Raw genomic sequence first — 26638 nt, 5'->3', positions numbered from 1 at the left:
CTCAATTGTTTTTTTTTTGTTGGCATGAAAATGTAGAAAACGACAACCGACCTGTGAGTTTTTCTGTTTATTTGGTTCCTTCAGCTTCTTTTATTACTTATTCTAAAATATTTCATTTCTCGTAACAGTAAACGGTACCTGAGTGCAGAAAAAGGCACATACGATCCATATAATCATGTATATTAAAGCAGAAAAGAACTTGGATTACTCACAAAAGATAAAATCTCCACATGAATGAAATCTTCTGTACTCTTCATTGCTACTCCTAAAGGAAGACGTGATGGAAGCACTCACCGACTCTTCCTCTACAGCAACGGTTCTACATTTTGCATCATTCTGCACCATTTTAGGATGACTTCAGCATAAAAAGGTGCTCTATATCCTGGATTCATAGAATTGATCATTTCCTACAAACTTGTGTAATAAAATATACATTCAGATATTTAGTTGCACATGGAATACAAAACAAAAACAAAATATTTTCAGATATAATTCAGTAAAAACCAGAAGTCCTTCTTTGATTGCGCTACAGCCGGAGGATGAAGGCTTCCCTTCAACACCGGAGACGCATCAGCTGCAGCAGCCCTGGGCTCAAGTCAAGAATTGTCCTGTTCCGCTGCCCGTACCGACCCCGCATGCGCCGTGTCGGCAGACCGGAGCCACACAGAGGCCGCGTAGCTGCTCCCTGCCAGTTCCCCTTCAAGACTTTGCTATGAACCCAGAGGTCTCGCTGCATGAAACAAAAGCAGGAAAAAGTGAAGGCCTCATTTTCAGGAAACGCGGAGAACAATTAAGCCATTTCACCTACATTGCTCCAGTTCCTTCTGGCAGATGTAGCTTATGAGATCTTCACAGAAGAAATCGTTCCACAGCGCTTCGTGGATGAGCCCCGCACAGTCCTCACCGCTGATGTCGTGACCGTGGTTCCAGTTGTCCGGCTGACCGGGCTTCCACATTCTGCAGGCAACCGACACCACATTACAGTCTGGATCTAACGCTGCAATCTGACTGAACCCTTATTACTCTACAGACAAGTGATGTTGTTTGCATTTATTTATTGGGGGGGGGCAGGAACAGCAGATAACGGTCGTGTTTGACACGTTCATTACTGACGTGAAAGCAGGCTGCGTCCCGTCTAGCCAGCGCCAAACACTCTCCTCGTCCTTATCAGTCAGACCCATCCAGAAGTAGCCTTTCCCTTGGACTTGCTTCCTCAGCCATTTCTGTGCCAGGATAAGGACAGACATCAGTTCCCTTCATTACATGCTTATTGCAGTAACTGTCAGTTGCTCACCTGTTCCTCTTTGTCGTTGATGATCAACAAGGATGCAGACATTAATTCACAACTTGTCTTTGCATCGTCAAAGCTGTGCAGGTCTTTGGAGAAAAAGTAGCATTTGTCCCTGTGATTCAGCCACTCAAGAGGACAACCTGTAAAACAATGATCTCTTTTAATACGACCAAATGCACAATATTGTCAAAGTTGCTAGATTATGAACTAGTCATGCGCGAGCTTGATACCATGTACAGAGAGAGGCTATCACTTGTCTTTGCACAGCTGAAAACAATTTCAAAAATCACTTTGCTGCAGCTAATTTAAAAAACAACATCGAGCTAAAAACAAAAATGAGCCGAGAGCTGTTGGTTTTCTGCCAATGCAATGTAAGCATTTTTACAACCCTCTCCTCTACTGCCCCCTACTGTACAGAGTGGGATTAGTTGGGAACTTTTTAATGGATTGTACATTTAGTTATGTGATTTTCTAGATGAACAAAACAACTAGTTTTTTCCTGTCCGTGTGCTGTTAGAGTACTTACCTGGTGCCCACAGTGTAGGGTTTACAGCCTCATCTTGCATAGACACCGGGCCTACAGGAGGTACTGGACCGCGTATTGGAACCCCTGGTAACCCAGGTGGTCCTGGTGGCCCTGGAGGGCCTACTGGTCCTAGCAGTCCCCTTGGCCCCTGCTCCCCAGGTGGCCCCATTGCCCCTCTGATGCCCTGAGGACCTTGTGCTCCTTGAGGACCAGGCTGTCCATCTCGTCCAGGTAAACCAGCAGAACCTGGTTCTCCTTTTGCTCCAGGAGGACCAGCCCTTCCTCCAGATCCCCGTGAGCCCTTGGTCCCAGGGCTGCCGGGTACACCTGTCATACCCTTTGACCCTGGTAGGCCCGGTGGACCCGAAATACCCTGTTCTCCTCGTGGCCCTCGTATCCCAGAGGCACCTTTCTCCCCTTTCTCTCCCTTTTGACCAGGCTGGCCAGGTGGTCCTTGAGATCCTTTGTCCCCCTTTGGCCCTCTGGGCCCAGGAGGACCTAAAAAAGTCAGAAAATATGACATATTTAACAAAATACTAGGTCGCTAAAATACTGGTGCATGGAGTCATATTCGCTAGTTTATTGTTTTTCCCTTCCTTATCTTTGTCCTATGCTCACAGAATATGGATATCTGCTACACTTAAAAGGACCCTTGTTAGTAAACAAACATTGTAACTCATGTCTCACCCTTTAAAATTGTGAAGTTGGTGATGAGTTGGGAGTGTTTTGTGTCCACCAGTTTCATCTCCTCCATGACAAAAGAGAGGTTGGTAACCTCCTTATCCAAACGTGAAGCCAGCTCTTCCTGCTGCGTCCTCAGGCCGGCTGCATCTGTCCGTACGTCTGTCATGCTATTATTGAGATTCAGTAAGAAGTCTGAGTGGCGGCCGACGGTCTCGGAGCAAGTGCGCAGTTCGTTTAACTTCAGGTTAATAGAGCCCAGCAGCTGCGTGGTAAAGCTGATATTGCCGGTCACGCGGTCGATGCTCTCCTCCGACTCATCCAGACGCCCCTCCAGCCGGTCGAATTTAGTGGAGGTGAGGTTGCTGAAGTCTCTCTGCTGGTCTAAGACCTCTCTCAGGGTCTGGTCGTGGGCTTCAGCCAGGCTGCTGGTGTTCTGGATCTCGCCGGCAATGGCAGCGATCTGCGAACCCACCTCCTCCAGACTGTCGTTGTTGGCCTTCGCAAGAGCCGACACGTTATTGGCCACAACCTGCAGGTTCTCCACCTTACTCCGGAGCCACGCGGCATCCGTGCGTGTCTGTCGGGCCGTCTGCTCGAGGCTCTGAAAGTCGTTGCGCATTCTCTGGATGGCCTGGCTGGTGTCGTCCACGGAACGCTGTAGGACGGTGATGAGGCTTCTCTGCTGGGCCTGGGTGAAGTTGAGGCTGCTGATGCTGAGAAGAGCCTGGTCTTGAAGTTTCACCTGCTGCTGCAGTTCTCGCTGCAGCCGCATCGTGTCGTCCTGCAGCCCCCCGATGACGCTGCTGTACGACTGCAGAGTGCCATTGATGGTGTGCAGGGTGGCCGTGTTGCTGTCCAGACGTCCCTGAATGGAGCCCTGGTTGTTCTGGATGTCTGATCCGATGTTCTCCAGCTGACTCAGCTTTGCTTGATCATTGTGGATGTGTTCCTGCACCGCTGACAGCTGCCTCTGGAGAGTCCAGATGTTGTTCTTGAAAGCCTGGATCTCTGTGGTGGTGTTCTCCGACTTTTCCCCCGCTTGATCATCTGAAGATGGCAGATTTATGCAATAAACCTTTCACCATCACACTCAGGCGCGCCAATTCAAACTCAGGCGCGGGAGACTTACCCAGCTTTTTCAGATCGGTCTCAACAGCAGTTATTTTTCCTCCATAGTTTTCAATGCCTTCAGACACAGTGTCAACTCGTTGCACCACTGAAAGAGAAACCGGAGATTAGCGAAAGACCGGAATTGCCTGCAAACACAGACATCAACTATCTAAAGGGATCACAGGGGATGCTTAAATTCAAAAGCGAATTCCATGAGATGCGTCTACATGTCTTGTAGGGATGCAATAATGGTGGGTTTGACTGATGTAATCACCCGGCTAGATTTGTTTGAGGTGGACAGGCAGAGGAGGGAGGAAGAAGCGTGATTCAAGGATTCAAGGAACGGCGTGGGCTCTCCGCGAGGGACGCTGCTGGTGGAGGTGCACGGGGAGACACTGATGAGAGCCTCTGGGAAATGGACAGGAAGTGAAGTGGAGGGTCTTCAGTAAACAAGCGGATCAAAGTGGAGACAGACACTGTGGCAGGAGGGACTCTTCACACCCCCACAGGCGACACTGGCATTCATTTCCTCTGGAATGTGTCTGGGATTCCAGGGAATCGGCCCACTTCTACCACCAGCATTGCCAGCCGGGGGACACGTCCTCTGACCTGAGGGGTTTCGGGTGGTGGGAACTTGCACCCCAGCTGTTATGCTAGGTAGGGGATCGACTCACCAGAGAGACATAACGAGCTGAGTTAAAGCCATCAATATCTCCACATATGAACTCTAACAGAGCTCTTAATTTTGTGGCATTTTAGTGAGCATCTGGTTCATTTCCCATGTGTTCATTTCCCACAGTTAAAATGTTGCAGATATGCACAGGGGAGTAGGATTGTTATCCTCTAAATCTGTACAGGTTTGAAACTCAACGGGGTTTCAGTCACGTCTGCTACTCTATAGTTATTGTTTCCCACGGTATCTTTTATGGACTTTACTGTCACAAGTAGCATAATTATACTGTAATTCCAAGGTTATATAACAAATAAATATTTGAATTTTTAGCTGAAAAGCTGTGATAATGATGTGTGTTTCTGAAGTATTGGAAGACAGATGTGCCTGCACATGAATCACAGAGGCTGGAGTGACGATCTCGGCAGACCCTATGTGAATTTCTTCTCAAAATCCAGTTCAGTGATCCAAGTGAGTCTTAAATCAAAGACTCCAAAGGAAATTATAACCCAGTTTCCAGACTGCAAGTCAAGAAGGCCTCGCTGTTATGGAAAAACACCCTCAGACTCAACTCTAAGTCACAGGCGCTGAAATCTTGGGGAGTCTACAAATTGAAAATGAATGTTTTAACCAAAGCTGTTTGGGTTTCCTTTCTGCAGCCAATTAGACGCCACAGAAATACCCCTAACATTGCAGCAAATAAACACATTTTAAAACCACCTAAATTCATTCAGGCATCATTATTATCAGCCACTACTTTTTTTTTCCACATGTATAAATGCATTTCTCAACACACTGACCCTTCAATTCAGTGCAAAAGACAAATGATGCAGAACTAAGCGGCTCCTACGCTTATTGTTTCTTAACCCACGTTTACACATGTAGCCTGGAAACTAAAACAAGCATCTCCTACACTTTTTGGGCCCTTTCCCACATGTGCTGCTAATATACCCACTCCCAGAGAGGCTCATTGCATCACGCTACAACAAAAAGGAGAAAAACATAACACGCTTCCAGAAAAGTTGCGACAGGGCTGCAGAAAAGAAAAGAAAACCTCATTTTGGCCAAGAAGCTCTTAGTAAATATTCACTATTATTGTTATGTATTGTCTCCAGATCTTGTGTGGGTGGGTGTAAAACTGGCTGGGCTGTCTTGTAAAATCCAGCGTCCTTTTCCAGAAATAGTAAAAAATACTGTTGAGTCTAAGCTGTAAACTCCTTATTTGGCTGTTGCAATCTCAGAGATCACCTCCTTATTGTGGTTGCCATTTCCATGCACTTGTTTTAACTCCTTTTGAAGGAAATTAACAGGGTTTAAATCCTCTGGAGTCCAGGGATTTTTTTTTGTCAACTTCATCGGGTTGCGTCAATCAATATCCCAACCTGCAGGGGAGAACCCAAGAGTTCACCGAATTCCGGAGTTTGAGCAGAGTTCGTGTCTGTAGGTCATCAGTGGAGGAGGCACACATGTTAAGTGCATAGATCTGGGTCTCACTACTTAACCATCTGGAGTCGGGGGTGTGTTTAGCCTCAGCTGTGGTTCCCTTGACATAGCAATGCTTCAGTGCCAGTAAAAACCCAATTTCAGTGGGTTCTGCTGGACTGGCTTCGAGCTGGCTCATCTGGGATTAATTAGGCCTGTTCTGAAACATGCAACATGGAACGGCCATGTCCACGGTGTGAAAAAGTACATTACAACGTACACGAGGGGCAGAGATAACTCTGCACATGTTAACATGTCATTTCGGGGGGGCAGTTACACATGGGAGCTTTTAGAACAATTATGGCAAGAACATTCAAAGTTCATTCCTCCAAAAGACGGCGAGACCGTTTCCTGACCTGGGAAAAATATGAAAAGAGGCAACCAGGAAGTTCGGGCACACTAAAGATGGAAGACGCTTACTAGAGGTGCGAGCTCGGGGTGGGGGGTGGGGGGTCGGGGGTTGATAAAATAAAGTGGGGGGAAGCTGATGGGTGGAGTCAGAGGGGCACAAAGGCACATTTTCAGCCTTAGCCTCAGCACCTTGGACACAAATCAAATTTCATTTGCACTGGATAAACTTGATAGGGACATACTTTTCCAAATCCCCACCCCAGAACAATTTTTATTGGATCCACATTTAATGGAATAAATAGTCCATTTGTGGTGAATTACAATAGCTTCGGAACAAGACAGGCCTGTTTGATTCCCATGGATTACCACACTCGATCAAACCAACAAAATGAGATGTAAAAATGTAAATTTAAGGGCTTTTTTTAAAAAATAAAAAAAATTATCCACACGCTGCGACTTGTTTCGCATAGTGAGGTTTGTTTTACCTTTATATCCGAGCACAGCAACAGCAATGGTCAGGAGAGAACACAGCACATAGAGCAGAGCTATGGAGGTCTTCAGTGCCCATTCATTCTTGCATTTAGTGCACTGGGTGCCCTCTTGGATCCCTGCGTAAGAAAAAGAGAGAAAACACTGTTCAGTCCATTTTACTGCCATTCTTCAAAGTCTAAAGAGGAAATGGGGTATAATTCAGTGTTTCTTTGGGGGCTCTTCATGTCCAGGAGTCCCACATCTGGACAAACAGCCCTGGAGTCGACATTAAAGCAGTTCCCCCTAGGGTCCGGGTAGCGGAGGGCCAGGGGACACAAAAACAATCCCCCCCACAAACTTGTTTACTCTCAGCAACATGCTTGTTTCCCAGGGTTTAGCCTAACTTCTTTTCCATCCACAAATCTCATGTGGGGGAAGAGTCCTTCCCAAAGAAGCGCTGTCATATTCCCACATGCCACCTCTTTTGTCAGGCTCTTCAGTTGCCGTAAATCTCCGTCAGCTGATTGTGGAACTGAAAAGCTCGGAATCTTCCTTTCATGAAAGCCGAGCGGCCAGATCCAGACTGCTGACGGGAACACAGCTGCATTTCATTTTCAATTCAGGAAGTGGGTGAATGTGTATGTAGAAGGACCAGGATGTGTGCGTTACTTCACATTATGAAAGGATTTCTCCAGGTCTTTCAACAAATGGAAGCCAATCAATGAAATGGCTACCACCTATAGGGCAACCGCAGACAAATGCCAGTCAGATTTGGATGAAATATTCATTTTTGCAACACTATTTGTTTGTACACATGTGAAAATGCCAATTGCCTCATTGTTCTCTCTCATATTCACCTTTTTAACCTAACAGCCTACCTACATACGAAGGTCTTGTAGTGAGCGTTTATGAGCACATGCTGGTATGTTTGTGCCTGACTTCACCAAAGTATTGCAGTTTGCATCATTATGTGTTTTTTCTGCCAGTATTTCAGTGCACATTTAGCCCCTTTTGCACATACATTAAAGAGGATATCCTGAAAATGATATCTGGAAAAGCTCCACTTGCATCCATTCACACATTTTGGACTCTGGGTTGGATGTGCAGAGGCTAAATAAACATATGCTTTTGGAAGAAGCAATATGTCATATTTACACAGGAGCAGACTCTTCAGCATCCACCAGATCACTTCATGACTTCATCTTCTTGTGACCCTCATTACATTCACTCTTCATTCCCTCTATAGGAACACGCCAGGTGTCAACATTCACCCTCCCTTGGTATATTCACACATGGAACTAAGCCAGCAGAAATAAACAATGACCCTTTCTTCTCCTACTAATGAGGAATCTGGTTAAAGTCTTGATAAAGGCAGAAACACACCACATGAAACTGCCCCCACGTAGGAATTGAGCTCTAAAGAAATTTGCCTTGATGGTCACTTCAAAATTATTAAAATTTTCAAACCTAAAAAAGAGTTTTGATGACTTTCTTCTGCAGTCTGAACTCTGTCAACACGGCTGACATCACTACCTCTGGACCACCCTCCCCCCTGTAAGCTGCATTATAAATAAATCTTTAACATGTGTTCCCAACAATGACAATATACAGTAGAAGAGCGCATATTTCATCAAACTGTTTCAAATCCTGACGTTTTTACATAAACCATATCAAACATTTGCAGCGTTTGCAGATTCTTTCCAGAAGTCTTCAAAGCGGGGAGCTCATTATTTTCGGGGTGGGGCGAAGAATGATGAAACTGCACGTCTGCCAGCTTCAAAACAAATGCCAAACGTTCAAAAAGTATTAAAAATGCACAGTAAATTGAATAACACACTGTAAATATACACACAATGTTTTAAATGTGTCCAGATCATTTGCGCAAGAAGAAACATATAGGGTCAGGAAAATGTTTTCACTGAATATTAAATTCAGTGAATATAAGATGTATAACTCTGTATAACTGGAGCACGGCATTCTGGGAATGCGACACTTGCCTTCTGGCCTGGTTCAGAACTCTTGATGTGTTTGTTTTATTGCAGAAGCCATCACGGTCATCAGTTCGCAGTAATCAAACGAACTGCCGACTCAGCTCGCCGGTCCAGTTCAACCAGGCTGACAGTGTTTACTAATGTGTTGCACTGTGTGCGTATAAACTGTTACACAAGCAACCGGCTTTTCCATCTCAGCATTAGGCAACTTGGTTGTCAAATATGTGGACCACCTGACATAACACAAGACACAACCACCACGGGGGGATTCCAGTTTCACACCTCCCAGACATGAAGCGGAGCAGCTGCAGGTGTTCCGACCACCGCCGGCAGACTTCTAAGACCTCCTCGTGACCCGTTTGTTGCTCACCTCTCAGCAAGTCACTTCCTGGATGAGCAGAGGAACTGGACGAACATCCCAAAGACACGCGCGCCAGTCGATGCCGTCTCCTGTTTATTTCTGCAAACTATCACGGAACACCAGGACGGGAAAAGTGGAGGCATCGAAACACGTGCAAAGGTGCAGAAACAGGGAAAAATTGAGTTTGCGGTGTGATGTTTAGCTTCATGGGTAACTCAATCCCCGAGTGACACCGTTCTTAATTGATCTCAAACCTAAAGAAGAGACGCACGCTGTGGAAAACCAGTGACCTCATTGTTCGCGTTGAAATATAAAAAGACTCGCTTTCCCTCCATTTGGCTGCTCATCAGTGAAACAGACACTGATTTGTCATCTTTCCAGTTCGCATGCACAGTCAGACACAATCGAATCTGATGGCTGACGACCGCAAAAAACAACCACTGTCCAAGGTGCCACTGCCCAGACCGCAGGCTGTCAGCAACACTTTACTGCTCAGAGCTACACACAAACGGCCCGAAACAAAGAACTTTAGGGGCGCATGAAGCAACACTTGCTTTTTTTTTCCTGCTGTGAGTGGAGCCACTTTGTTCTTCGGTCACACATTGTGACTTCATGTGTCCCCGTAACAAAGGATTACCAACGCATGGTCATTTTCATGTCGGAAGAGCCATTAATTCGCCCCTGACAGGCCGCAACAATGCTCCCTCATTAAAAAGACGGTGTTTATTTACTGTAAATAGCAGAAGTGATGCTATGGTAACGGCTGAGTACACAAAGCCGTGAGCTGAGGTCACACACACATGTGATTTGGACCTCTGCCGGTCTTCTCTAACGCACACATCATTCCAGGAACTTGAAATTCCTCCGAGGGGGCAATCAGCAAATTATACCTGGCACCAAAGACAAGGAGCCTGGACTCCAGTTGGGAAAATGCAAATAAATGTTCTGTATTCAACAATATGAAGCAGCAACAGCCTAAACTATGCCTGTCGTAAAAAGATTTGGCTTCTAATGAGTCCTCAAATTTATGGGAACACCTGGATTTGAGAAGAGATTAATACTTGGATGGAAAATTAACACCCAAAGATGGACGATAGGAGCTCCATAAAAGCTTGAACCAAAACATCAACGACCACCTGGTGGCGCAGTGCTGTAAATGTGTTCCTGTAATGCCCAAATATCTTTAAATATCTGATTCGTTTGGTTTCAATTATGCTATAAAAAGTCCATGACTGATTGCGTTTACGTTTTACTGGCTCTCTGTGGGACATATAGTGTATCACCTGACACTGTAAATATTTTTCTATGTCAAATTTGCTTTAAACCAAACCAGCTTTGTGGCGCTGGAGTTCTCTTCTGTACGTTATGTTTTTTCACAATAAAACCCGATCTGGCTTGGCCACCGATCCAACGAAGCAAATGCAGCTTTGCCAAATGGGTGAGCGTCTGGATAGCTGGCCGTAACTAATTATTCTTGCCCGGTTGTGGCAATTTTCTGTTGCCCAACTGATGGACTGCAGTGTGTCCGACAGGAAAATAATAGCGTAAATAACAGCAGTTTCTTCACAGGTGTTATAGTTACAGGTTAGGACTGTCTTTAAAAGCTGGCAGGCTCCAGAGGGAACATGTGTGTCGGCTTCCAGCTCCCCATAGCTTATGGGTTTTAATGAATTTAAGGGAAAGTGACAGAAACCGGTCCAGCACTCACCCCCAGTGTGTGTGTGTGTGTGTGTTTTCTCCACTCAAATGAAAAATGGTGCCAGGCTGCTGCAGCTGCATTACAAAGACGTCATATGGTTACCTCCTCGATCACTGTCGGCCGTGAAAGATGTTTTATTGATTGTTTCCAGTCGTTGCGATTATCCTTCACGCGTCTGGCCTTTGTTACTTAGAAATTAAGTGTTTTAGAAAATCCCTCAAAAGTTCGACGGAGCCAAGATGTTTTACAGTGAGGAGGGAGATGATGGTTCAATGAGTGAGTCATGGATTGGATTCTCAATGTGTGTGTGTGTGTGTTTTCATGCGTGTGTGTGTTCTGTACTCTTGAATCTCCACCCAGAACAGTTTGAACATTATTAAAAACATTTTTTATGAAAAGCTCAATATCCTTTGCCTGGTCTGTTTAATACGTTACTGTGAACAGTTATGGGTCAAAACCAGTTGGATTTCTTAAAAAAAGTCCCTTTTATGATCCTTTACACACCTTAAATCCAATCGGTCACAGATTATTGAAGTACTCCTAGATGGAGGGTCTGAAACTGGTGGAGTGGGATCCACAGCCTAAGTATGACGTTCCGTCACAGTGGAGGTCCTGGCTCTGTTTAACCCTCATAACCGGCTGTTTTACTGCTTGGACACGCTCCTTCAGCACGCCAGCGGCGCTCTCTTCGGGGCTGTACCTGCCTATGTGACGCAATCAGAGGAAGTGCGGAAATAGGGCTACGGGTTCACTGGACGTCTCTGGGGCCCCGCAAGTAACTGATACCAGCTCGGCTCCATGTGTGGCCTGATTTAGCTCCATGTGTTTTTAGAGCGTGATGAAAACCTTACACTTCCTTAAGAGGATAACTGTGATGCTAATATTCAACAGAGGCAGGGAAGGAGAGATTCAAACTGATGATTTCAGAGAAAATAAATGTTGAATTTAATTAATACACCAATTATTTACTGAAACACTTCTTGCAAGTAGCTCAACACCTCTTTAATGCTGCTGCTGAACAGATGCTGGATGTGTTTACAGTTGCATTAAAGGATTTGGTTTAGCCACAATGAGACAGCTGAAAAGGGTTATCACCTTGTAAAGTTTTTTTTTTTTTTAATGTGTCAAAAGTTTATTTACGCATGTAGTCATTAAGAGGCATCACAGCATCCATGAATCATTAAACATTAGTGGCATTTTTGGGTCGTCAGAGGAAAATATTTCAGTTCCTAAATGTAGCGGAACATTCAGCGGCTTCAGCTAGTTTGTAACTGCATCTGCTGGTGCTGCCAGAAATGGCTAAAAGACTCTCTTTAATCATTTCCTTCAGAGGCCCGTGAGTTTGGTTGGGTCTCCAACCCATTCTTGATCCCACCTTCATGATGTTTCACCGACTGATACCGCAGGTAGAGAAACAAACACACCAAAATTGTTGTCAGATGAGCTGTGGTCAGGCTGGATTGCACTCCTCAGCAGTGTCCGCAGCCCCCCTCCCAGGAGCCGAGAGGCCTCAGCCCGTCCCTGCACAGGCGAAGCGCTCGCCGTAGTTACACAAACAGGTCGTCTTTCCAGAGAACTGCATCAACAAATGAGTGGGAATGGACTTACTCAGCGGAGAGACTTGGGGCCCACGACGTGCCTCGAGGTTTTAGTTACAAAGAAAAACAACTCAGCTCACTCGCAAATGCATGTTTGGTTTTTTGTTGTCTGTGTGTGCGTGTGGCCTTTTTGTTAATGACCATCACATTAGCATTTAGAAATTGATAGGTTTCCTACGCTCAACTTTGAAGGATATACAACACCGGGATACTTTAGCCAAAAAGAACAGAGCAAAAAGGAAGGAAAGCAGCATAAAAAGACAAGGAACGCTTCATCTGAAGAACAACAGAGCACGCTCCTCTTCATTCATCCACCACAACCGTGACTCAAGAAACAACAGAAACATGTAGTTCAGAAAAATAAAAGCTCGACCGGAGATGTGAGTTTCACTCCCTGAAACTTAATCTGATTGATGTCCAACGTGCAGAGGTCAGGTCTCCTGCTACCAGTCAGACACCAGTCGAAAACAGGGAGAAGCACAACAGAGACCACCGGTGCTGACAGAGCAAGCGCATCAAAGGAAAACCAGAAAGACTTTACATTACACCTCTTTCCGTCCACTGGAATGGAGTCAGATGAAAGGACGGTACTGCAGCGGGAGTTCAAATTGTCTAAAAATATCCAGCTGACATGAATTTTAAGCGTCTGAAATGTAAATGCACTGGAGAACAGTTCCTTTCCTGCTGGGGTTCTGCCACATAAAACCAGGAAGCCTTTAAAGAGCCGGGCAGAGTTTAGGGAGACTTTTGGGACGCACCACGTTCACATCGGCCAAACTCATCGCATCCGCCACTGGGCCCGCTTCAGGAACAGGGAACCTGAAAGCACCTCTTGTGTCACTTGCGTGACTCTTTCTTTGAAGTTTGAACAACTTTTCTTTGATTTTCCGTCCATGATTCTGCTGGCATAATGGGATGGCCGTGAGGGATCGAGCCAGTGTGCTTTTAGGATTTCTGGCAATAAGAATCTGATTTGATGGTAGCTTTGAGAACCTGGAGGGCTGTTAAATGGTAATATGAATGTGTCAGTAGGACTGGGTCCAGTAGGGCTCAGAATTAAGATTGATGTCAAACATGCAGCTGTAAAAACACTTTAAAACTGTTCAGTTCAGTTCAAAACTGTTTTTTCTGTGTTGCTTTTGCTTACAAATGAGACTGTTATCAGATGAAAACTCAACTCAGGCTGGTTGCCCACTCAAACTGAACCCCACGTTACTCACGGCTCTAAATCCTAGATCAGCGGGGATGTGGAATGCACCGTTCGAGGAGTGCAGGCCCACCATGTTAGGCGCGGGAGTGTGATGTGTAGCTTAACGGCAGATGTGCTCCAAACAAGATAGCGCGGCACATGGTTCAGATGGGGCTGTCCAACATCTGGGTAAAACAATAATTAGGAGCAGACGGTGGCTTGACTGCCCTACTGTGTTTGTTTCGGGTGATTAAGAAGTGTTGCCTCAACTCCATTAACACCGACTCAGTCGCAACGAAATCTCCAACATGACCAAAAGGGTCGACTGCTTTTAGCGGATGGTTAATCTGAGAGTTGTCTACACTATTGATGGTTGATCTGAGAGTTGGCTACACTATTGATGGTTGATCTGAGAGTTGTCTACACTATTGTGCATCAGCACGGTCAGATTCATCCCATCGTCGAGCCATATGCTTGCATGACAACCACTGCGTACAGCTCCACGAGAGGTGCCGGAATCAGAATTTTAGTGAATTCCTTCTGTCGGCTGTCTCGGCCACACATGGAAAAATGTGATAGTCATTATCCTTCTGACAGCTCTGAAGCTGTTGCTCTCCGTTCCTGCTCCCCTCTGCAAAACCAGGAAGCTGAAGGTTGTTCTTGGCACCGGCTGCGCTCGTTTTCCACCCTCTCATTAACATCTTGGACCGCTAATAACAGGAGGTTTTATTAGTCATACTAAAAGAAAAAGATCCCTGTTTCGTTGTTAAAGTGTGCCTGTGTGTTCTGTTGCTGGAGGTGTTGGGCGCAAAACGCTTACAACTTTTTGCATATGAGTTGCGACGCATAAAGTCGAGTGTTACACAAAAACAGGTGAGTTGGGGGGCGCAAATGTCGGACGAACGCACGATTGGGTTCCCTCCAGAACAAAAAGACAGGTAGAACCCTTTTTACGAGAGGCGTTAAAGGAATGCAGGTATGGAAGCGCCGTTCATGCACGAGTCTGACCCCCTTTTTTAGGCCTTGGCAAACTCCACAAACTCTCCCCTGACATCTTCATGTGGGTCACATCAAGGACACCTGAGGAGTTATTACTGGGGGGGGGCAATGCAGCTTTTTCCTGCGCTTAAAGGTGAGTCGGGACCATGGAAGGATGATCACAGACAGGACTGGAAATAGGGTCTAACTACCTGCACATGTGTTGTCCTGGCAGAAACATCACAGATCCACTGTCTGCTCTTTGCATCAAGCGCCTGGAGTCAGGTTACTGCTGTTTTATTCAGTCTAATGAAGACAAGCGCAGCACAGAGAGATGAGGGGGGAGAGGAGACTTCCAAAACCATCTATTGTGTTGTCATCTTTTTAAAACCCAAAACTGCTTCCCAGTGTTGAAAGGAGTGTTTAGATTATTTACTCAACCTGTCAATCTACTGATCTTTACTCGCCAGAGGAGCTTTAGCGTCCACGAGCAACAGTTTTGTCCAGCTCTGTGGGATTTTCTGGGTTTTAAAGGATCTTTAGTTTTTATTTTTTTGAAGTTTTTTGGTATTTTCTGTCCTCTTTGCTTCCTTTAGGACATTATGCACGTCAATGGCTGGTCCTCAACTGTACTTTTGTAAACCCAAAGACCAAAGGAAAAAAAAAGTTGAGCAAATTCCTCTGTGATTGCTGCCATCAGTCCACTCAGCTGCTTTTCTTCACACGCTCCGTTCTATAAGTTTGGAGTAAATTATAACAGAGATAAGATAGTGTCTAAATATCTGAGAGTGATGGAGTCAGAGTCAAATTGCTCTTATAAAAAGGTGTCTGTATAAATAGCTCCAGCTGGAACCCCTCTCTCTCTCTCTCTCCCTCCTTCTCACCTCCTGGGATTTAATACCCTTTTGCCCCTTTCCCCTCTTAATTAATCCAGCGTCCACCCTGCTCAGAGGTGTGATATGCTCCAAGAACCCAGATAAGAGAAACCCCCCCTCAACCCCAGCCTGCAAACATCCCAGTGTTTGCAGGCTTCGCTTCACTGGGTGAATACATCGCATTTAATCCTGACCCGAGGCAGCTCCTATCAACCCCTGGATGATATCAGCCTCTTTTAAATCATACCATTGTTTTTAGGAGAGTTTAATACCATATGTGCTCTGCTATACCTTTCCTTGTCAAAATTCTGAGCTGATTTGTACAAAGACCTCAGAATAAATGAAAAAAGGCCTAAAAATAAACACTACGCAGCTTAAAGCTATGCTTGGCTTTGACCCTTTGAACCAGAATGAGGCAGAGCTGGTTCTGATTATGCTGACTGAGCATAATTGAGCAACAAGCAACAGGTGCCCATCAGCAGATCAGGAGTAATCAGGAACAGGTGTAACCCGGCTGCTAGAAAAATAAGACGGCCGCTGCGTACGTCCTGCAAATCAGCTCCAAATCAGCCTTTCCTTCTGAGCAATCGAACTGCACATGAGGGAGACACTGGATATTTATTCTGGTCCCCTCATTGTTTTACCATGCAGGCTTTTAAAAAGCTACAAAAGCGAGTCCTGCGGTTTATTGGGGGTCTGCGCTGCCTCAGCAGGTGACTTCAATAAGCTTTTCTACCATCTCGATCGGCTCTCCCCAGCAGGTGTTTGACCGGCTGCACGCACAGACGTCCCCGCTCAGCGCTCGTTACAGTGGAGGCCTCTGCTTTTTGGGATTTTCTATCAGGGACAAGGATTTTCTAAATCTAAAGAGATTTTTTTTGATCTGTTAGAGACCCCCCTATGCATGAAGCTAAAAAGTCAGGTATCGGAACTCTCACGTGATCCAACAAAAAAACAAAGAAGACAAAGGCAACAACCGAAGAACACAACATGCAACATAGAAGAGGGCGAGAAGTGGTGATGATGGAGGTCTTGGGAGTGTTTCTGAAATAAAATAAAAAACTGGAGAGCTGCCTGCTCGCTTCTTGATTGGCTACATTCCATTCAATTCAATTCTGTACAATTCACGGAATCCTGGCTCTGGATTTGTTGGCTTTCCACACACGGAGTTTTTTGTTAATATGGTCGGCCCCGACCATTTTCAGAGCCGATCAACAAGAAAAATTCACTCTTAACACACATCAGACCACAGGAAAATCTCACAAGACCAAAAAGACATAAAATCAACGGGCGTTTGCCGTCCTTGGTCAGGAAGGGGGGAAAAAAATTGGGACAGAATCTAACCCGAGATTCATGGATCGCACTTTATTTCAACTTTTATTATTCTGGGGATGCACAATCAAGGTTTGTGGAAACTCTGCAACAATCACTGGCCAAAAGTTGCAGGAAATTGAGCTAAAATGCATAAAAGTAATAATGAATGAGCGCGCCAATCGCCGCTTGACCTTTCGTGCCACAAATTCGTCTCAGCAACGGATGTTTCTTCAAATTATCTGACCACAGCAAAAAAAGAAAAACAAACTTAACATGTCCTCACAGGCAGACAAACTAGGAGCCAGAGAGAGACTCCTGACAGCCGTATGGCAGAGCGTCCAGAACGCTTTGTACCCTTCACACAAGTATGCTCGAAACCTTCCACGCAATTTTAATAAAGAGGACAGATTTTGGAAAAGCTTGAACGCTGTGAGGAGGCCCAGAAACCACAGCAAAGTGGATAAAAAGCCCTCACCAGACGTTCTGATCCGCGCCGCGAGATATCACATGACTGCGAGTATTAAATGCATCTAAAAAGCTGGCTGGTAACACGCCTAAATCCAGGTTAACCAGGATTGATGAGGTGGTGGGCGAGGTGTGATTATGGCCACAGCTGAGGGTGTGGGGGTGCTGCCAGAGAGACCCGACGGATCAAAACCAACCACGGCTGTGCTGACACAGCTGGTTCCAGCCATCGGCGTCCCCAACACCCAGCTCTGTTCCAGGAATGTTCCGGGCCTTGCTGGAGAAACAAGTGCAGGAAATAAATTAATGCGCTCTGGGTTCCACGCTGGCCGCAAACCCTCTGAGCCCGGCCACTATAAACCAACATATGTGTGCGACGAGCGGGAGACAGAGCCCCGCCCACAACGCCGATGCCGCAGTGGAAGCCCGGAGGACCTGCCGTGTGAATTCAACCCACCAGTATTCCCTGATGGGTACCCAATTCTTGAGAACCTTGACATGATGGTCTCCCCTCGTCTTTAACATCTGTTTTTGATGCGTACATGTTATGGAAAATGGGAAAACATGGGCAAGACAGGTTTGCGGGAGTCATGCGCAAATAACCGGGCACCCTCGTCCATTTAAGATTTTCCAGGTCCCGTTTTTTTGGGTGATCCGGAGTTTGATTCTGCTCAACAAAAAAGTGTGGAATGCAGGCTGGAAACAAAGGTGAAACAGAAATGAACGGCATCCAAAAAACTGTCTTTCTGGTGAGATCGGTGGTGTGAGTCTGGCCTGTGATCAACGGGTTTAGCGGCTCTAAAGGCTGAGGGGGAGTTCAGCCAGAGCTCAGGTAGCGTTCTGTTTTATTCGGATGACCTGCTCGTGTCAGCCTCCCACTGAAAAATAAATATGTTGAAACCTGGGTGACTGTGGAAGCAATTCCAGCCCAGCTTCATCTTTGGCAGGATGAGAGATGGTATTACCACATGAATTTACACAGTGGTTGTACTGGTGTGTGCGCTGGGGACTGTGTCTTGTAAATTTCCACTTGTATATAAAAGCGTGGAAAATATGTGTATATTTGGGTTGTATACATGCCATCTTGATGACGTGCGCGTGAGATTAGGAGGCTAAAACAGCGCGCTTCGCCGAGACAAAAAGCATTTGTGTTTTTTGCTTTGTGGGGGCATTTTCGCCGCTCACGACTTCAAAGGGCCAGTTGATGGCTGGGCCTCGGTTTGAGGGGTTCAGTTGGAGTTTTCTTTAAGGCCAGCAGACGCTGAGTCAGCACATGTGCACTTACCTCCGAAGCTGACGCAAACATCACCTGGAAATCTGCTTCTTCTGGAGTTCTTTACGCCATAAAGTTTGTGGAACGTGCACGTAAGCGGGCTAATGAGGAGACGGTCCTGTTTGTATCTGTTGGTTCTTATCACTGTAGAGGGTTTACAACCAGCAAGATTCCTCTCTTTGACCCTACGTTTGAGGAGTCGCAGCCGTCGGCCGCCGGACACTTCGGCGAATTCAAGCAGATTGTGTAAGGAGGAAATAACCGCTTGTATTCCCCCTCCGGCACTGATATGACGTCGATAACGGTGGAAGAATGAAGCGTGGATTCTGCTCCGATGGCGCAACAAACCCTCTGGAGCCGGCCCCTCCAAGCAGCTGCTGCGTCCCAGCGCTCGGCTCCAGAGTTCAGCAGCTCTCTCTTGTGAGCGTCAAGAGTTCATTCAAATAAAGTTGAAAGCAACGCGGATGCACCCCCACCCCCACCCCCACCCCCCCGTCCCTCGAGCCCCCTAATCGAAGCCACGCGCAAGAGATAGATAAACAGGACATCCACCCGGGGGTGGGGGGGGTGATGCTGGAGAGGCTGCAGCCTCGCGTGCACTCTCCACCACAACAGCGGGAGAATGAATCACGCTGCAGCAACACCCAGCTTTTGGACGTCTCCATGGAGACGCATAACAACGTGCCAGAATTCACGTATGACATAATCGGTCGGCTCCTGATGGAAAACACGACGCTTCGTAAAACCATATTTATGGACCCCTTCCCCCCCCAAGCAAGACTTCAGAGATGACCTTTGCTAAGGACTTCAGTTGTCTTTATTCAGATCACTTCCTGCTTAAAATATGACTAAACTAGTTTCTTTTTCCCACGTCCCTGCTCCTTCCAGCCAGCTACACTGGGAAGGCATCCATAATTCGGCTGAGCTGCATATGCAGGTCACGTCTGCTTCTGTCACCACAAAAGAGATGCCGAGCCCCCCCGTCTATTGTTCCTACCGGTCACCTTGTTTGTTTTATTTCAGGGGGACACAGAGAAGAGGGGCTCCTACAGAATCTGGATCCGTGAGCTCTGTCAGGTCTGCGGTGAGCTGGACCTCACAGGCTGTCGGCCGCGTTTACGTTACCACCGAAACCCTCTGGTGACCGAGCCAAAACTCAGGACACTCGAAGACCAAACTCAGCCTGTGTGTGTGTGTGTGTGTGTGTGTGATGGGGGGGCAGCTTGAGTCATTTCCCACAACAGTTTGAGGTAATTCAGGTAGAAGTTTAGAGGTTGAAACAGAGTTGAGGCCACACACTCTGCAGCTTCCCCTCACAACTTTTTTTTTTTTTTTTTTTTTGAGGGGGGGCTATAAAAGGTTTATGATCAGAGCTCCGCTTTTCCCTCAAGAGCAGCAAAGGATTCACTCACCGAAGCGCTTGTATCCAAAAGACTGTACTTCCTCCTCGTCTGCAAAGTCGTCTGCGCGACACAAGAGAGAAACACATCAGACTCGCTCAGGAACGTCGGGAATTTATGCAGCTGAATTCAATGTGTGATCTCAGTGTGTGATCTCAAGCAGCTGAGGACATTAGGTGGCTGTGCGTGCATGTGTGTGTCCGTGCGCGCCCGTCTGTGTGTGTTAGGACATCCAGGGAACCATAAAGGCACTAGCTGTGGTTTCTCTAGGTTGTTGACAGTTGACTCTAATTACGCTCTGCTGCACAACACTGATGACTGGAGGAGAGCTCAGAATGTCCCTGCTAATGATAACCAGATGGAACCTTGGGGGGGGGGGGGGGGCAGGAAGGGATGAGCTGAGTGTGGGCCACTCTTGGTGCTGGTGTGGGGGGACAAGATGTTGATCTACCTATCTGTGAATGAGGAGGCCCATTGTGCTACCTTTGTTGCGCCCCATATGGACGCTTTTGCAAAATATTCACACAACTTTAGTGGAAAAAAATGTAATCGTTCTTTTCTAAGTGACGTTTGTTATTGGTGTCATGAGCAGCTTGATTCCCGAAACTGTGTGATCTCATCTGAAGACATCAGGTTACAGGCAGCAGAGCGTCGTCTGTGGTGTGTTGCAAACATTCAGGACTTTCTAGACACTTTCTAGCCAACAGCGAAATGACTGCACAGCAAATCTGCCCTGAGCATCATAAAGAGTGTAGATTAAAGTTGCGTCTAAATTTACCTCTCATGGCGTTAAATGACTCGTTGGGGACTGTAGAAGAGATGAGGACCGCTGTCACTTTGAGCGCATCTCAACATCCAGCAAAAAGTGTGGTAAACGTGGTCCGCGTGCGCGCCCTGTGCAGAAGTGTCCGGATTAAAAATGCCTCTTCATGCTGTGGTGTTGGATTAAAATCAAAAGAACAAAAACCCCATCGTGCTCCAGCGTGCCTCGCATCAGAGGAGTTTCTGAGGGAATGATGGCAAGTTTAGCAGCTGGAGGACGAACTGGAGACGCGACAGAAGTCAAGCTATTCAGAACGGGGCAATGTACTTCCGGTAATACTTTCAAAATAAAACAGCGGCCGAGTCGACTGTAAAACCAGACAAAACATCTTTCTTTCTTTACGCAGTCTTTTTGGATTTCATTTAGTTTTTCAAATCTTCCTAGCTGTATCCCACAGGAAACCTATAGTTTCAGATAATAAATGACTCCAGTACAAATCATATATTTTGAAGAGTTCTGTGCCCTGTTTCCGGTTTCATCTCTTCTCCAGCTGTGAAACTATCAACACCAGCGTCTTCTGGTTCCAGTAACTTCTAACCATCACTACAGGGGCCCCCTTTCACCGCCACCGACACCGGGAGGTCGCGCAGCAATTAAGCTGAGAGGCTGCCAGTAGAGATGGTGATCAGGTCCACGGTGGAAAACTGGGACATTGAAATAACTTTAGAAAGAGAAGCGACATCCGCACACTTGAACTGTTTTGTATCTTAGCATCTCATTTCCTTTGGCAATATTCCACCGGGGTGTCACATAAAGCGTGTTCATTTGTGGACAATTTTGTCAGAATTTAGACCTTTTTTCCTGCACAAAAACAAAAAAATCGCATCAAAAACCAGCATAAATTCAAAGTACTGGTTACTTCTGTAGAAAAGTAAGTAAAACAGGAAACACGCAGGTATTCTTGCTAATTCTTACGAATATTTTGGACGCAGTTTTTTAAATGAATTGCACAAAAAGTTTTTTTCACTAATTTGAACTGATGAGCTTTAATTTGTTGATGAATCAAATCGATCCGCTTTAACTTGATTCCAACTGATCAAATCAATCTTGGTGTTGAGCTGACCTATCAGGACATTTCCTCTTTTACCTCCTCCAAGTGCTTTGATCAGCAGATCATCCCGCTGATGCGGATCACTGATCAAAGGGAGCACATCTGGATCGGGCTCTAGTATCAGTGGGCTACTTTTTCACTCTCTCAGTACAAACCAATCAATTTGGAGATAAGAGGAACATCAAACTCCAGCCTGGGTCTCTTCTTTCTCCGTCTGACAGGCCCAGAGCCCCACGCACGTCTCCAGAACAGCCTGAGATGATAAAGTGACTAATTAGTTGTTTTCTTAAAACCTTGCGGACTGTTGTTTCGCCGTCAGCTGGAACTGGAGCAGCAGGCAGGTATCAGGGCGAGCTGATAGGAAACAGCTGAGGGTTGGGCCCCGCTCCTGCTGGTCCTCCCTCTGATGCCAGGACCTGCTTTACTGGGTCAAGGCCTTCAGCGTGGGGCTCAGGCATTCCACGCAGCGGCCGTGTTTAGACGTCGTGATAAGAGCTCAGATTAGCTGCTGTGCTGCTGATGGAGAGCAGAAAGACAGGAAGTGAAATACATTTTTCTTGCCCCCCCCCTCCCGGTGCTGACATTTATGATGGATGATGAACTATAAAGGGAAGTCTGCAGCTTTTTAGCATTTCATCTTACCTTCTGTTAGATCTTGAATACATTATGAAGCACACGCACAAACGTTGCTTTATTTAAACCTGCAGAAGGTTTTTAAACATCTGTTGCTTTTGATTCATTTGACCAGCATCCAGGGAAAATATGCTGTCATGTTAAATGCTGCTTTTTAACTCTATTTGCAGCCATTTTCAGGAAGGCCTCACCACTTTAACCTGTATTGTTTCTTTATTTATGTAAACTCAATTCAATCTTAAAAAAATGACCAATAGATTTCCATTACCTAACTGCTGATTGTTTAGGGATAGTTACTATAAATATATCTGAACATGTGAATGGTGTGAGTTGCCACGGTTTTTTATGGATTGTTGATCATTTTAATCAGGTGACAATGTTAAATTTTCCCTTTCGGCAGAACCATAACCACCCATATTTGAAATGCTAGGAAGTAATTATAGCATTTTGTTTTTGGGATGGAACATCTTGACCTACATATCTCAACTTGTGACCTTTATAAACTTTAAATTTGACCTGTATAAATTTTAAATTGAGTGCTGGCGGACACGATGCAGTTAAATAAGCCCCCAGTAGGCGGCAGTGTCGCGGAGGCTTCAAGCACAAGGAGGTTTTAAACGTTGCCGAATGTTGCCTTTTTTAAACAGGATATAACTGCATAGGTATATAAACTTTCAGTAGCTATATTTGCGTTCAATCTCTATTTGAGCTGTCAGTTTTATCCATTTACTATTTTAAATCGCCCACTCTTGCTTTGCATAAGATGTCCACGTCTACGACCTGAGTTTCCAGGAACATAAATCTTAGTTCCATAAATTACATGAATCATGGTTAATCTTTAAAATGCGTCATGCTTTATCATTTCAGGCCTGTGCTCTAAATGTTGGGGGTTTCATGCGAATTGGTGTAATTTTTGAAAAGTGGAGAAAATATTAATAAGACTAAAGCTTAATTTAAGAGAGCGCCAAATGTGCCGTTTGACTTGTGGATTAGTGGAACCGTCTGCACGTGTTTTCTCCACGACAGCACGGTTTATTTCTCAGTGGGGAGCTCGGGTTAACTGTCAGTCAGATTGCGATTAAAACCCCGACATGAGGTCGGGATTCGACCCTCACACGGCGGAATGTGTGATGTGTAAAAAGCTGGTCGGTGCAAGAAGGGGTCAATTAATGTAAACACGCTAATAGGATCAGCAGCGGCGAGTAGATCCATAAAAATAGAACAATCCTTCGAGGAAGCAGTCACCTCCGCCTGAACTCTGCAACGCATGCTGCTTCTATACGTCCTTGTCACTCATCGAGGTAAATATTCTATACGCTTGAGACGATTTCTATATGCATCTGTTTGTCGCAGCGACATTAATTTGTTTGACATTTTATTTTAAAATGGTGTCTCTGTTTTTGCTTTTAGATATTGATAAGACCCGTGAATTAATGCAAGGAATAGACATGCTGAATAGTTTAGGAGGAACGAACAGTTTATGAAGGAACATTGTTTAATTCTGAAGATTTAACTATCTTAATCACAATTTTAGGTTGATCATAGGTTCCTACTACCAATAAGTGTATGGCATTACTCATTACCTTCTGCTGATGATAGAACCCCTCGTGATCAGTTTATTTTTATTAGTTTTTGTTTGGCTAAATGTGTTGAGAACTGGGTAATACCGCCACCTTGTGGCCATTTAACGAATCGATGTGTCTTTAAACACTTCTTTTTGAAGTTAATTATTCTCTTGATGCTCTCTCCGGAGGGAGAATGAGGAGGCTACCGGTGCATCTGCTTTTTGTGTCTGAACTCCTGGTCTGCGCTGCCACACCTGCAGAACTCAGTGAGGACACGCTCAAACGTGAGGATTTGATTTAGAGTCCAGACGCAGATGCACAGTTTTGGTCACAAAAAAAATAAAATAAATGCAAACAAGGTTTGTTCAATGTGCTCAGAGCTGTCTGCAGCAGGGCGGCAGTATGTTGTGGAGGAAATACAGCTGGCCTTGCAGGGGATGAAGCACATGAAGGAGATGGTGCAGAAAACAGAAGAGAACCACAAACATCTCATGGAGGCCCTCACTCACAGCTACGAGAAGAAAATGGTATTCTGCTCTTGTTTCTATGCCCGGACTATATAAGATCTCATGTTTTTTCTTCATGTTTTTCTCCTCCGAGGTTTGAGCTCAACATGTTCCAACTGTGACTGTGTTTGTAACAAGCTGATGCTGCCTTTCTGAATCTCAGGTGGAGGAGCTTTTCAGCAAATCTGCCTCCTTGGAACATGTCCAGGACCATGGAGGAGAGAGTTTGGTGTGCGCTGACTCCCCGGGGAACCAGGCCAACGCAGCTGAGCTGGAGCTTCTGCAGGCAGACGCGTCCTTCAACCTGCTGTTGACTCGCATCAGCCTCTTGCATGACCGGAGCGCGCTGCTGCTTGCAGACGTGCAGCAGTCGAGCTGGAAATCGTTCCTGACCGAGTTCCACACAGAGCTCCGTCCCGGCCCAACCAGGAAGGTTGAATCCCCCCCTGGTTCCTGGGCCAATGATTTGGATCAACACCCTGTCTCTGTGTTCAACTTTGGGCAAAATGTTGCAGCTACTGAGGAGGTACGAGAACCAAAGGATTACCTCCAGCACACAAGCAGAGGTATCAGCCCATTACTTTCACTTTACCTTGTGTGAAATAAGGAAAATCACTGAAAGACTGTTTTTTTTTTTTTTAAATTGACAATCTGACGCAGAGTCTTCCACTTTTGGACCGTCCCAGAACAAATATCTCTGCCGACGACTCCGCAAACGAGCGTCAGAGTGCTGGCGGCTCCAAAGTTTGTGTGAAGCGTGTGAAGAGAACTTGTTAAAAGGTAATTAACCTATCCTATCCTTTTGTATTTAAGCATTCAAAACCCATTAACTGGCTCCTCACTGCAGATGAAAAAAATATTCTCATTCAGAGTTTTAAAAATGCAAATTCTGGCCGAAATAATGAGCATTGTAACTACAGGGAATTCAGGATTGCTTATCACACCATAAAAGTCTCGTCATTCATGCAAATTCCTTATTTTTCCCAGTGTGTCCCAGTGTGAGGCCGCTCCAGTCAGAGATGGAGGAGATGATCATGCTGTTGAAGGCCTCTCGTCAGCAGCACGCCGACCGACTGCTCCTGGTTCAGAGACACACGGAGGAGACCCAGAGGTGGCTCAGCAACATGGCTGACCAGTCTGAGTGGATCAGCCGGCTGTTCCGTGACGGCAGGCGTCCAGGAGACATCTTCAGCATGACCGCGGTACCTCTGCGTCTCGGCTTTAAGTAGATAAAACCACAAGAGGTTTTGTGTTTGCTGGACTGTTGTGTGATGTTGAGATGCGATTTGATCTTCTCGCCCTTCAGATGACGTCACGGCAGCAGATGAACGATGGTCTCGGACCTGGCAGAGGTGTGATTGTCACGTTACTGGATTCTGCTCCTATAAGAATCTCCGTTCCTGCAGAGCTGCTGCTGGAGGATCCTGCTTTTATCCAGCGTGTCGTTCAAGAGTCTCTGACTGGCTTTAAACAGCAGATAACAAGTACTGAGCTCGGCAGCGGCGCTGCAAATCCCACAAGCTGAGCAGGAACAATTTCTATTATGGGCTCCAGATAAAAAAGTATACTCCAAAGATTAAATGTGTATGTTCATCAAATTAATGTTATTGCTGTCACTTACATGTCAGCAGCAGAATCCCATCTGAAGAAATTAGATGTTTAGGAAGCTATAGGATAATGTAGATTTGTTTGTGTTCCTGCTCATGGAGGAATTGAAAGGAATTAAGATGTTTAGCTAAGCAGTTGTTCAGATCTCAAGCAGTAGATATTCAAGTCCACTTAAACAAACCTGAATGGAAAGCATTCATATAGGAACATACACAGAAACAGTCGTTAAAGGAAGGAATAAAGCTTTTAAAGCATTATGAAGAGCACATAACTTTGAGAAATGGGAGGAGGGTACATATCTGATAATAAAGAATGGGCAGGAAATGTCAATATCAAATGATGCTAAATCAGAATTAATGGTAAAGGCTTTTAGTTATATTCATATCTTGAATAACAGAGGAAAGGAAACAGGTGGGAAAACATTATCAGACTTGTTTCGTGCATCGATTACAGGAAAAGGCAACACAAATCAGACCAGCTCTGTCTGACACCATCACACCTTTAGTGCACTCGAGGTATGTCATCACACTTTACTGAAGTCTCAGACTGCTGTTCAGAAAAAGTATCATCTAAACATTTTCTGCTTTAAGACGATTGCGGCTCTGCCGTTTGCTGACTGTGTCGGCTCGGCGGGCGATGTTGCACGTTGATGCTCATTCGCTGTCTCCTGTCACGTGACATGGGCCAGCGCAATACGCCGCCAGGTATAGGGGTGTCCCGGCAC

At 45.7% G+C, this 26638-nt stretch overlaps 2 protein-coding genes across 2 annotated transcripts; one reads left to right on the top strand and one right to left on the bottom strand.

Annotated features, from left to right (window-relative positions):
- Positions 1-58: 58 nt before the first annotated feature.
- On the bottom strand, positions 59-20784 carry LOC130513956 (collectin-12-like). The gene is made up of 10 exons (XM_057013279.1): positions 20507-20784; positions 19741-19791; positions 6600-6722; positions 3631-3717; positions 2505-3548; positions 1818-2315; positions 1295-1431; positions 1114-1223; positions 809-957; positions 59-730 (listed from the first exon to the last, which is right to left on the bottom strand). Exons 1-10 carry the CDS (start codon positions 20511-20513, stop codon positions 711-713), a joined length of 2226 nt encoding a protein of 741 aa, XP_056869259.1. The 5' UTR covers positions 20514-20784; the 3' UTR covers positions 59-710.
- A 2097-nt stretch (positions 20785-22881) lies between these two features.
- Positions 22882-26476, top strand: LOC130514252 (clusterin-like). The gene is made up of 7 exons (XM_057013738.1): positions 22882-23536; positions 23989-24084; positions 24179-24327; positions 24470-24872; positions 24967-25086; positions 25294-25508; positions 25613-26476. The coding sequence occupies exons 1-7, from the start codon at positions 23503-23505 to the stop codon at positions 25829-25831; spliced, it is 1236 nt and encodes a 411-aa protein (XP_056869718.1). The 5' UTR covers positions 22882-23502; the 3' UTR covers positions 25832-26476.
- The last annotated feature ends 162 nt before the right edge of the window (positions 26477-26638 follow it).

The sequence above is a fragment of the Takifugu flavidus genome, chromosome 17, assembly GCF_003711565.1.
Source record: "Takifugu flavidus isolate HTHZ2018 chromosome 17, ASM371156v2, whole genome shotgun sequence".
Classification (NCBI taxonomy): domain Eukaryota; kingdom Metazoa; phylum Chordata; class Actinopteri; order Tetraodontiformes; family Tetraodontidae; genus Takifugu; species Takifugu flavidus.
The sequence above is the reverse complement of the archived record's forward strand: the minus strand, read 5'-3'. Positions and strand labels throughout refer to the sequence as shown.

Bases quoted from the DNA above. Each gene is read 5' to 3' on its own strand.
- LOC130513956 (XM_057013279.1), bottom strand. The intron at 2,316-2,504 runs GTGAGACATGAG...TGACTTTTTTAG, and splicing joins CAACTTCACAATTTTAAAGG to GTCCTCCTGGGCCCAGAGGG. The intron at 1,432-1,817 runs GTAAGTACTCTA...ATTGTTTTACAG, and splicing joins CCCTACACTGTGGGCACCAG to GTTGTCCTCTTGAGTGGCTG.
- LOC130514252 (XM_057013738.1), top strand. From the start codon at position 23,503: ATGCTGCTTCTATACGTCCTTGTCACTCATCGAG. The intron at 24,085-24,178 runs GTGAGGATTTGA...CAATGTGCTCAG, and splicing joins CAGTGAGGACACGCTCAAAC to AGCTGTCTGCAGCAGGGCGG. The intron at 25,509-25,612 runs GTACCTCTGCGT...CTCGCCCTTCAG, and splicing joins ACATCTTCAGCATGACCGCG to ATGACGTCACGGCAGCAGAT.